Consider the following 12,708-nt stretch of genomic DNA (forward strand, 5'->3'; position numbering starts at 1 on the left):
GGATGTTTCTGCTGATCTCTTGTCAGATTCCTTGGATAACATTGCATTGTGACATTGTTACTCAAATTCTTTTTGACCTATTGTGCTTTATATTTAATTTGACAGATTTTGTATACCTTTCTAATTTCCTTATTTTTGCATGACTTTCACTGTTTGAATGATGTCTCTGTCCTAAGTCGTATTTCAAAAGCTGTATCTACTCTAATTCTTTTAGCTGAGTTTTGCAGCTGTATTCATTCCTTATTTTGCAACATGTTGTTTTTTTGTAGACTTGTTTTATCTCAATCAACGATCTATTTGAAGCCTTTGATGCTTTCATGGAATTTCCATCTCTAGAGTATAAACTGTGGTTGTCAATTGCAATCCGTATTGCTGTCAATACTTTGAAAGACAACATAGCTTACCAGGTAAGTCTTTTGTCTAGTGAGATCATAGTACAAAATTATGAAAATTGCTAAACTAAGACAAGGGTACATCTATCTCAGTATCGTATTTAAGAAACTGAACATCTGAGCAACAGAATGAGGCTCTTATGCACAAGAACCTTTCTTACTTCTCAACTAGAAAGATCTAATTAGATTTTCTCCAGAAATGACAATATACTGGACTGTATCTGCTCAAACCTGCAATCAATGCTTTGGCAACAGACACACAAAGCAGTGAAATTACTATAATACTTAATCATAAAAATGTATTTCAGAATTATTTTAACAAACCCGGTAGGCTTTTTGAGAAGAGGCTTGAGATCAGCAAGTTTGAGGGGGTCTGGGACTTTGCCATGGGAGAGGGAGCAGTTGATTATGTTGGACAGGGTTTCGCGATGATGGAGGGAATGGAAAGGAGTGCTTTAGTGGGGATAGTGTCACAGGTGTGTGTAGCAGGTTTGATTTTTTTTAAATGGATTTGATTTCCTTGGCGGAGGTTAAATCGAGAAACTCGAATTTGAGGTTGGGATTTTTGGGGAGCGGATTGGCTGGAGAGGGGATGGAAGGGAAGGCTAGGAGGAGGTTTGATATTTTATTTTTTAAATAGAGGGTGAGTTCTTCGCATTTTCTATTGTCTTGTTCATCTGTGGCAGGGGGGTAGATTTAGTGAGTTCTGCCACATACGAGAATAAAGCATTTGCGTTGAATTGGTAATTATGGATTTTTGCAGAGAAATAGTTGCGCTTAGTTTGGAGGGTAGAGAGTCTGTAGGCGGGTAGTGTAGATTTGTAAATGGCTGCTTGCTTAGGAGTAGGGTTTTTGCGCCAGGTTCTTTCTTTACTTCTAAGGTAGTTTTTTAGCTTTTTTAAATCAGTGGTGTACCAGGGTTTTTTTGCTGACTGAGAGTGGTGTATTTCTTTATTGACGATAGGGCACATTTCATTGGCTATGGTAGTGGTGAGCTTGTTCCAGGAGGAAAGGGCAGCATCGGGGTTGGTGAGGTCTAGGTTGTTGGTAAAATTGTCGAAAGCAGAGATGAGGTCTTCAGTGGCGCATGGTTTGCAAAAGGAGATTTTGTTAATATGTGTAGGGGTGGCAGAGGAGGGCAATTTTATGTAGAGGAGTACATTGATAAGAGAGTGGTCTGACCATGGGGCAGGGATATTGTCAGGTGAGTGGGGAGAGTATATACAGGACTTGACAAATATAAGGTCAAGGGTATGACCTGCTTTATGTGTGGGGGAGGTGATGAGTTGTCTGAAACCAAGGGCAAGTAGGGAGTTAAAGAAGATCTCACAGGACTTCCGGTGATGACGTCACCAGCGAGGAAGCCGGGCGATTGAGCTCCGCGGCTTCACCTCCGTTTTTCCCCCTCTAGCCCCCGAAAAACGCGGCGATTTTGTTCCGGTTAGCTGGGGGAGGACGCCGGGGGTTCCCTGCGGCCCGCGGTTTTGTTCCTGCCGGTGTCTGTGAAATGCCGGAGGCGGAGGTGCCCGCGGCAGGCTGCCTTCTCATCCTGTCAAAATGGCGGCCGCCACGAGACCCCGCTCACAGATCTTGTTCCCCCTGCAGCCCCAATCCTGTGCCCCGGGTGGCTGTGCTGTGAAGAGGCACAGTTTGTGAGGCTTACCCGCTGAAAATCGCCGGTGTCAGGGAGCTGCGGGCCCGACAAGAAGTGAAGACACAGCGGCAGCATGGCCAAGATGGCACCCGGCAGAGTGAGTTACCTAATGAATTGAATCCTGCATGCCGCACAGTGTTTGCTGCAAATCTACGTCTGGTTTTTTTCTCCTCTCCTGCACCCTGATCTAATGTGAAGGGGAGGATCACGTGACATCTTGAGGGGCTGTGATCCCCCGTCGCGGAGCTCGGGCCCTCGCTCCCTGACCCATCCCCCTGCATCTGCGAACTCGTTGGCCCTTGGGAGACAAGCGCCTGCCTAGCCGAACCTCCTCTCCGTCGTCTACGCCTCAGATGGCGACTCGAGCCGGGAAAAAAGAGAAAGAAAAAGACAAGGATAAGGAGCGGGCCCGCGCGCCCGAGCCTAACCCGGAAGTGGGAGTGGAGTCGACTGAGAGCGGTATGCCCGCCAACAGCACCGCGGCCGAGCTAACAGCGGCAGTCCTCGCGGCGATAACGCCGGAGCTGAAGAAAATCTCCGAACAGCTACAAGAAATAACTACTGGCATGGGGGCATTTGACCGCCGGTTCGCTGAAATGGAAACGCGGGTGTCTGCAAATCAAGATGGCCTCCACGCGGCGCAGGCGGATGTGGCACACTTAAAAGCTGCACTGGAAAAGCAGGCCCTACGGATAGAGGACCTGGAAAATCGGTCCAGGCGTGCTAATATACGGTTAGTGGGGCTGCCGGAGAGTTTGCAGGAGGCTCAGCTGCCTAGTTTTTTGGAAGAGTGGCTGCCGCAGGCCTTGAAACTTACTGGATTGCCGGGCCCTCTCCGCGTGGAGCGAGCGCATCGCCTGGGCCCTAAAAGAGAAGGCCAGACGAAACCCAGAGTAATCATAGCCAAAATTCTTAACTTTTCACATAAGGCGGAGATCATCAGAGCCTTTCAGAGGGGGACTAAGCCTAGTTATGAAAATCAACCGGTTCTAATCTTTCAGGATTTCTCTTATGTGGTGTCCCAACAACGCAAGCTTTTGGCGCCATTTTGTACACAGCTTTACCAGCGGGGTATCCGTGCCGTGCTGGTTTATCCGGCGAAGATGAGAGTGCAAACTGCAGAAGGAGTCCGTTGGTTTACTGAGGTGGAGGCAGCACGGCGCTATTTGCAGGCATTGCCCTCGCAGGGTGTCCCCACCACCTGACTCTGCTGGGTGTAGTATTAACTTTGAATTTGGAGGGGTCGATTCTCCGGCGAGGGACTCAGTTTTGTTGGACTCCCTTCGCCTCTCCCCTGAAGGCTCGGGGGGTGTTTCAGTCACTCATATGGAATGGACTATACCGTGTGTACTGTCATGGTGTTTTGGCTTACTCTATGCCTTGCTGCTCGGGCCATAGAACCCGGTGGCAGGGGACAAACTAGCAGTGATCGCGGAAGCACTCTCGTTGTGTGAATTCCCACTGGGTGTTTCATTTGTGGTTTGGCTGGTTGCCTATATTACGGTTCAACATGTATTCTACTGTTAAGCTTTGTTTACTGTGGGATGGGGGGGGGGGGGGGGGGAAGGGGGACCGAGCTTAGTTCACTGTGATCTCCACTCACTGTCCTCGGATGGTGAGTTCCAGGGGGTTCGGTCAGAGGGGTTGGGGGGGGAGGGTTTGGGAAGGGGAGGGGATGGGGGATTGGGGGAGGGGGGATGGCTGGGGACCAGAGACCTGTTTTGGGTTCACGGGGGACCCTGTATTTTTCTCCAGGCACTTCAGTTTCTTGTCTCAGGGGGAAGGGGCTCAGCTGGGAGGTCCCTATCTCCATGCATTTGGCAATGTACTCTGTTTCATGCATTTCATTAACTTCGACCCTCCATGAGCAGTAACACCTTTTGCTATTATTCCTGGAATGTAGGGGGTATCAACTCCCCTATGAAACGCACCAAGATTTTGCAGGCTTTGCAGCGGAGAGGGGCCGCGGTAGCCTTCCTGCAGGAAACCCACTTATTGGACGCAGAGCATGCTAAGCTGCGGCAGCGCTGGGTGGGCTCAGTGCACTATGCCTCCGCTAGTTCCAAATCGGCGGGAGTGGCCATTTTAATTCGGAAGTCCTTTCCTTTTAAGGTCCTCAAGGAACTTAAAGATCCAAAGGGCAGATACATTATTCTGGTGGGAGAGTTTAACCATGCTTCCATAATACTATGTAACCTTTATGCCCCTAATGTGTATCGGGCTTCTTTTTACCAGGAGCTCTGTGCTCTCTTACTGCCACACATTGAGGATTTGATTATTGTGGGCGGGGATTTTAACGCTATCAGAGACCCCACTCTTGACAAGTCCTCAGCGACCCACATTCCTAGCCCTCCTAGTCAGGGGATTTCCCTGTTTGAGAAAACATTGCATCTGACGGATGTGTGGCGCACATTACATCCTCAAGAAAGGGAATTTACTCACATTTCTAGGGCCCATGCCACGCACTCCAGACTGGATTATTTTTTGGTAAGCACACATGGTTTCTCTACGGTGGGAGGGGCAGGGATAGAGGACATTGTGATCTCTGATCATGCGCAGATCTGGATTGAATTCACTAATCCCTTGGCAAAGCATGCTACCAAAGTATGGAGGTACCCCTTCTTTTTAGCGGATGATGTCGCTTTTCAAAACTATTTGAAGGATTGTTGGGATGCTTTTGCCATATCTAATGCGCAGCATAGAAATGACCCTGTTCTCTTTTGGCAAACTGCCAAGGCTGTCCTCCGAGGGGACATAATATCGTATGTCTCCCATAGGAAAAAAGTTATAGATAAACGAATCCTTACTTTGAGTGCCCAATTACATAAAGCTAGGAGGACTTTGCTGCAGGGTAATACCACGGTTAATAGGGAATACTTTCTCTCGTTGCAAACGACTATTAATTCACTCATTCATCAACGGACAAAAAAAAGCCTGTTGTTTTATCAATATAAATTGTTTCAGTTTGGGCAGAAGTCGGGGAAGCTGATGTCCAGATTGGTACAGTCAGCTAGAGGGACGAGATCATCCCGGCCATAAAAAACCACCGGCAGCAGATAGTGACGGAGGAAGGGGCCATTAGGTCGGTTTTTCAGACATACTACTCTGGATTATACCGGTCCGAGGGATGGGATGTGTCCCAATGGGAGGCATTTTGTGACAGGATCCAGTTGCCTTGCCTAACGGTGGCGCAAAGTCTGTGTTTAAATGAACCCATATCCGAGGATGAGGTTCGTCGGGTTATACAGCAGATGAGCAAATTGAAAGCACCAGGACCCGATGGGTTCAGCTCAGAATTTTATAAAGCTATGGCAGATTCTGTTGCCCCTATCCTTCCCCAGGTTTTTCATTCCTTAATCGACAGGGGAGCCTTCCCATCAGGGGGGAATCTGGCGCATGTCACCCTTATCCCGAAACCGGGTAAAGACCCTCTGTTACCAGAGTCTTATAGACCTATCTCCCTATTAAATGTGGATCATAAAATTTTGGCCAAAATATCGGCAGACCGCCTGGGGCATTTTTTGCCCTCTTTGATACAGCCGGGGCAAGTAGGCTTTGTTAAACAGAGATATGCCCTACGGAATGTTCGACAGGTGGTTACGGCCATGGCACTTTGTCAGAGAATAAATGATCCCTATTTGGTGGCGAGCTTAGACGCTGAAAAGGCGTTCGATAGGGTGGAATGGGGATATCTGTTTCAGCTTTTGCGACAGGTGGGGATTGGGGGATTTTTTTTACAAGCGATCCAGCTCTTGTATAGGCTCCCGCAGGCCTGTCTATGGGTTAATGGGGGTTTGACGGACCTGTTTATGGTGGAGCGTGGCACACGCCAGGGCTGCCCGTTGTCCCCCCTCCTCTTTGTTTTAAGCTTGGAACCCTTTTTACTAGCCATCCAGTCCACTGCTTCCATACGGGGCATTCTTTTCCAGGAGGGGCAGACTCGTGAAATATTCAAGTATGCAGCATTTGCTGACGATATTTTGCTTTTTCTTACTTCCCCGTCTCGGTCCCTGTCTACCTTACTAGATTTGTTCCAACAATACGCTACCTTTTCGGAGATGCGTATTAATTGGAATAAGTCGGAGGCCTTGGCTTTCCCCGCCTCCCTTCGGGAGCGATGGGACGGTGTATTTCCTCTGCAGTGGGCTGGAGACTCTCTCACGTACTTGGGGATCATTCTCACCGCAGATATCCATCAAATGTATCGTAGTAATGTGTCCCGCTTACTAAAAGCCACTCAAGACAAATTAACGGCATGGCATGATTTGCCGCTCTCTCTGGGGGGAAGGATCAACTTGTTCAAAATGGTGGTCTTACCCAAATGGCTATATGTTATGCAAAACTTTCCCCTGCTCCTGCTGGCCAGGGATCTGGCTCGGGTGGACAAATTATTGCGCCGGTTTATTTGGCATGGGAAAAAGGCCAGATTGCCATTGCACCAGTTACAACACCCTTGGCGTTGGGGGGGTATGGGTCTCCCCAATTTGTTGCAATATGGGATGGCAGCTAACTCTCGTTTGATTAGGGGTTGGCTATTGGGGAAGTCCCCTTTTTTAAATAGCACTGCTGAGGCCACGTTTACAAGACCGATCGCTTTGAGTTACATTCTTATGACTCCTTATCCCAGGCTTCCACCAACGTTGGTGACTCACCCGTTGGTACAGCCGGTGCGGAAAACGTGGAGGCTTATCACTAACCTTTTAGGGCTTCCAAATTATTGCACGTGCTTTACCCCCATTAGGGGGAATTTGGACTTTACCCCAGGGTCTACCACTTCTTACTTTAGGATTTGGGAGCAGAAAGGGGTAATATACTTGGGACACGCTTTAGATGACACTGGGCAGCTGCTATCTTTTACCAGAATGTGTGAACTGTATGGGCTGCCTAAGCAGCATTTTTTTGGATATGTGCAATTGGGACATTATCTGCGCAGCCTGGGTCCTCCAGCTCAACATATGACAGTGTTTAAAGCTTTGAATGGTTTTTTTCAATTTGATCATACTAAAGAGCCCTCTATGTCCAGTTACTACAGGCAGCTGATCAGGCACTCACAGAAGGAGGCTGGTGTCATTCCTGTTGATCGTTGGAACCGCGAGGGTATATTTTTGATGACCTCCCATATTTACTTGCATAGTTTACGAAATGTCCTTCAAATTACTGGGAACATGTACTTTCGGGAGATGCATCTTAAATTTTTAAGCTGGGCGTATTTGGCACCACAATTGGCTTATAAGGCGGGTGTTATTAGCACAGCTCAGTGTCCGCGCTGTCGGGTGGGGCTGGGGACCTTGGCGCATGTTTTCTGGGGATGTCCCTCAATGGTGAACTATTGGTGGCGCATTGCTTTGTATTTGGGAGGGCTGGTTGGGGTTCAGTTACCAATGTCTCCTTACCTCTGGTTACTGCATTGCGTAACTCGCTTCCTGGTGGCGGAGTCTGGCCCCCGGATATTGCTTCAAAAGGTGGGTCTAGTGGGGAAGAAGATCATTCTACTACACTGGTGTGACCCGGACCCGCCGACATTTTGGCTGTGGAGGATTCACTTTCATAGACTGATGCAGTTGGAGGCGATTCATGCTCGGACTTCACCCAAGCGACGGAAACTTTTCTTGCACACATGGGAACCATATTTGCAATCTTTGCCTCATAGGGCTCGCAGCTTGGCCCTGAATGATTAACTGTGCTTTAGTGGAATTGTCTGGACGGTATCTGCATGGGTTTCTGGTCTTCGGTGGGGGGTTTGGGGGAAGGGGGCGGTGTTTGAGTAGGGCGGGGGGAGGGGGTGGGAGAACAGTAGGGATTGGTTGGGTTATCCCTGAAAAGAGTGTTCCAGTTTCATGGCAACTTAATGTGCATATCTGGTGTACCTGTATTGGTTTATTCTTTCCTGTTGCATTGTGATTTGTGTGTACAATCTCTCAATAAAAATATATTCAACATAAAAAGAAGATCTCACAGGACGAGGTGGTGGGATTGGCGTCCCCATGGAGGTTGAAGTCTCCTAGTATTACAGCAGGGGTGTCAATATTGAGATTGTGGGGATGGGTCGTGTTCCGGCAGGCTGGGGGGGCGTATATGAGGCAGATTTGTAATTTTTGGATTTAAGAAGGCTGATTTCAAATTTGTGGGGCGCATTGATGTTTAGTAGTTTGAGTTTGAGGTGTTTTTTAGTGGCTAGGAGGAGGCCACCACCTCTTTTTTTAGGTCTTGGGATGGAAAAAATGTCGTAGGCATGCGTGGGCAGCTGGTTTATGAAAACATGGTCTGTGCTTTTAAGCCAAGACTCTGTGATGGCGCAGATATCAGGGCTGGAATCAATAAGTATAGTCTCACCCAGTTGTTCACGATAGGCGGGAGCCCGCATTGCAGGTAACGCCGCGGGCTGGTGGGTGGAGCTGGAGCACTGGATCGTAGAGGTACTCACAGGAATGAAGGCATCTTCCTGATGGTAGAATGGTGGGACCGAAGGTCCGTGGTGCAGGATATAATGGCTGGTAGGCCCTCAAGGAGCGAATACCCAATAGTCCGATATCCTGAAATGTAGAGAGAGAGAAAGACCCCCCAAGGAGCGGTTGTCTTAGTTAGTGAGGACCCTGAAGGGTAGTTGGAAGCAAGAGACCCCTGAGAAGCGGGTGCCTAGAGCTTCTACAGGAGCGAGGCCCTTGGAGTGAAAGCGGCGTCTAAGCATGCAGCTTAGAGCAGTCAGAGTAGTTAAACCGAAGTCCTTGCTAATTCAAGGTGGTAGAGGAAGCGGAGGCTTGTTATACTCTGGGGTACTGATGTCATGTGGTGGGGCCGCCCCCGAGGTTCCCGCCATGACGTGTATAAGAGCATAAAAAATGTGTGCGCTTGTGCCCTAGGAGGCCATAGGAGTGAGCATGGTGGACCACCATGAGGCAGCTAACTCCTCCCCCTCTGGAACACGTCAGACAAGCAACAGGATCTCTGCATTTAAATCTCTCCCTCTCACACAGGTACCTTCTCTTTTTGACTGCTTCCACTGCTCTCCTAGCCTGCATGTCCGGCACAGACCCACCGGGGTTCAGGACCTGGATTGAGCTCCCCTGCGTTCAGCCCTCCGATCGGGTCCGCTCCTCCCCTCCACCACAAGGCAGCTAACTCCTCCCCCTCTGGAACACGTCAGACAAGCAACAGGATCTCTGCATTTAAATCTCTCCCTTTCACACAGGCGTCGCACGCCTAAGGTGCACGACCAAGGAGCTTGCCCCTTGTTGTGCCCCTTAGTGTCGCCCATTAGTGTTCCCGCTACTTCATTTCATCTTTCTTCCCCCCCCTATCTTCACTTTGTAGCAGCCCCCTTGAACATGCTCACCATCCCCCGCATATATCGCCCCTCCCACAGACACCCCATACCCTTTTCCCTCCGCCCCCTTGCTCAGCGCAAATCACTGCTACCGATTATGATTTCACCATTTACACAGTTTCTGGGCCTCACCACACTAGCTATATCTCTTTTCAATGCCCAATCTCTCCTAAAAAAAGGGGATGGGTTGTCTGTGGGAGGGGCGATATATGCGGGTATGGTGAGCATGTTCAAGTAGCAGGAATGGTGAGCATGTTCAAGTAGCGGGAACACTAATGGGCGACACTAAGGGGCGCAACAAGGGGCAAGCTCCTTGGTCGCGCACCTTAGGCGTGCGACGCCTGTGTGAAAGGGAGAGATTTAAATGCAGAGATCCTGTTGCTTGTCTGACGTGTTCCAGAGGGGGAGGAGTTAGCTGCCTCATGGTGGTCCACCATGCTCACTCCTGTGGCCTCCTAGGGCACAAGCGCACACATTTCTTATGCTCTTATACACGTCATGGCGGGAACCTCGGGGGTGGCCCCACCACATGACATCAGTACCTCCGGGAATAACAAGCCTCCGCTTCCTCTACCACCTTGAGTTAGCAAGGACTTCGGCTTAAATACTCTGACTGCTGCATGCTTAGACGCCGCTTTCACTCCAAGGGCCTCACTCCTGTAGAAGCTCTAGACACCCGCTTCTCGGGGGTCTCTTGCTTCCAACTACCCTTCAGGGTCCTCACTAACTAAGACCAGTGGCGTAGCTACGGGTGGGCCTGGGTGGGCAGTGGCCCACCCACTTTCCATTCAGGCCCACCCAAATTTCTTTGCAAGACACTGCAGCCAATAAAAGCAGGCAGCATCAGCAGGCACCCAAGGGAGAAAAAAATAAAATCAGCTGGTGTGCTGCGGCTCCCGGTGTCCCACAGCCCCAGTAATACTTCCCTTTATATTCTTCCTGCCCCCGCAGGCCAATGGGAAACCTCCTATCTTCTTCCTGCCCCTGTGGGCCAATGGGAAACCTCCTCCCTTCTTCCTGCCCCCGCGGGCCAATCGGAAGCCTTCTTCCTGCCAGTGGAAGGAGGAAGCCTCTGATTGGCTGGTGGGGCAGGAAGAAGGGGGTCATCAGGGTGGGAGGAGTGGCAGTGTTCAAGCCACGGGCTGGAAATGCAGGGCAGGGAGGTGACTGGGGTGTGTGAGACAGAGACTGGGCAGGGAGGGTGACTGGGGTGTGTGAGAGACAGAGACTGGGCAGGGAGGGTGACTGGGGTGTGTGAGAGACAGAGACTGGGCAGGGAGGGTGACTGGGGTGTGTGAGAGACAGAGACTGGGCAGGGAGGGTGACTGGGGTGTGTGTGAGACAGAGACTGGGCAGGGAGGGTGACTGGGGTGTGTGTGGGGTGTGACTGGGGTGTGTGTGAGACAGAGACTGGGCAGGGAGGGTGACTGGGGTGTGTGAGAGACAGAGACTGGGCAGGGAGGGTGACTGGGGTGTGTGAGAGACAGAGACTGGGCAGGGAGGGTGACTGGGGTGTGTGAGAGACAGAGACTGGGCAGGGAGGGTGACTGGGGTGTGTGAGAGACAGAGACTGGGTAGGGAGGGTGACTCGGGTGTGTGAGAGACAGAGACTGGGCAGGGAGGGTGACTGGGGTGTGTGAGAGACAGAGACTGGGCAGGGAGGGTGACTGGGGTGTGTGAGAGACAGAAACTGGGCAGGGAGGGTGACTGGGGTGTGTGAGAGACTGGGCAGGGAGGGTGACTGGGGTGTGTGTGAGACAGAGACTGGGCAGGGAGGTGACTGGGGTGTGTGTGAGACAGAGACTGGGCACGGAGGGTGACTGGGGTGTGTGTGGGGTGTGTGAGAGACAGAGACTGGGCAGGGAGGGTGACTGGGGCGTGTGAGAGACAGAGACTGCAAAGGGAGGGTGACTGGGGCGTGTGAGAGACAGAGCCTGGGCAGGGAGGGTGACTGGGGTGTGTGTGAGACAGAGACTGGGCAGGGAGGTGACTGGGGTGTGTGTGGGGTGTTTGTGAGACAGAGACTGGGCAGGGAGGGTGACTGGGGTGTGTGTGGGGTGTGACTGGGGTGTGTGTGAGACAGAGACTGGGCAGGGAGGGTGACTGGGGTGTGTGTGAGACAGAGACTGGGCAGGGAGGGTGACTGGGGTGTGTGAGAGACAGAGACTGGGCAGGGAGGGTGACTGGGGTGTGTGTGAGACAGAGACTGGGCAGGGAGGGTGACTGGGGTGTGTGTGGGGTGTGTGAGAGACAGAGACTGGGCAGGGAGGTGACTGGGGTGTGTGTGAGACAGAGACTGGGCAGGGAGGGTGACTGGGGTGTGTGAGAGACAGAGACTGGGCAGGGAGGGTGACTGGGGTGTGTGAGAGACAGAGACTGGGCAGGGAGGGTGACTGGGGTGTGTGTGAGACAGAGACTGGGCAGGGAGGGTGACTGGGGTGTGTGTGAGACAGAGACTGGGCAGGGAGGGTGACTGGGGTGTGTGAGAGACAGAGCCAGGGCAGGGAGGGTGACTGGGGTGTGTGAGAGACAGAGCCAGGGCAAGGAGGTGACTGGGGTGTGTGTGAGACAGAGACTGGGCAGGGAGGTGACTGGGGTGTGTGTGAGACAGAGACTGGGCACGGAGGGTGACTGGGGTGTGTGTGGGGTGTGTGAGAGACAGAGACTGGGCAGGGAGGGTGACTGGGGCGTGTGAGAGACAGAGACTGGGCAGGGAGGGTGACTGGGGCGTGTGAGAGACAGAGCCTGGGCAGGGAGGGTGACTGGGGTGTGTGTGAGACAGAGACTGGGCAGGGAGGGTGACTGGGGTGTGTGTGGGGTGTTTGTGAGACAGAGCCTGGGCAGGGAGGTGACTGGGGTGTGTGTGGGGTGTTTGTGAGACAGAGACTGGGCAGGGAGGGTGACTGGGGTGTGTGTGGGGTGTGTGTGAGACAGAGACTGGGCAGGGAGGTGACTGGGATGTGTGTGAGACAGAGACTGGGCAGGGAGATGACTGGGGTGTGTGTGTGAGAGACAGAGCTGCTGCTCCTGGTATGTGCTTTCAAGGGAAAGGAGTAGGAGAGTTGCTGGAGATGGTAAGTAAAAGTGGCATTTTAAGTTTATTTTTCTTGATTGACTGCCATTTTAATTATTGAGTATTATGTGATGTGTCTGCTGTTTTGAAATATTTTATTGATATTTGGACAATGTTTAATAATTTTTATGAGTTTTGTTGGATGTTGTTCTGTTCATCAGCTGTTTTGAAACATTTATTAATATAGTTTTACAGTTATTTCTGTGTGGGGCTCCATAGCAGCTTGGCTTGTTCTGTTTTCCTAATAGGAGGTGTATTAGGGTTT

At 51.2% G+C, this 12,708-nt stretch overlaps 1 protein-coding gene across 2 annotated transcripts in view; it reads left to right on the forward strand.

The window, feature by feature from the left end:
* The window catches only part of LOC115079357 (sodium/hydrogen exchanger 11-like), a 561,464-nt gene that overhangs the window by 451,200 nt on the left and 97,556 nt on the right, over positions 1-12,708 (forward strand). For both annotated transcript variants that reach the window (XM_029582861.1, XM_029582862.1), the window contains exon 6: positions 270-407. In XM_029582861.1, coding sequence (XP_029438721.1) covers positions 270-407 — 138 coding nt within the window. The remainder of the gene's footprint in view (positions 1-269; positions 408-12,708) is intronic.

Source organism: Rhinatrema bivittatum, chromosome 17 (assembly GCF_901001135.1).
Source record: "Rhinatrema bivittatum chromosome 17, aRhiBiv1.1, whole genome shotgun sequence".
Classification (NCBI taxonomy): Eukaryota; Metazoa; Chordata; class Amphibia; order Gymnophiona; family Rhinatrematidae; genus Rhinatrema; species Rhinatrema bivittatum.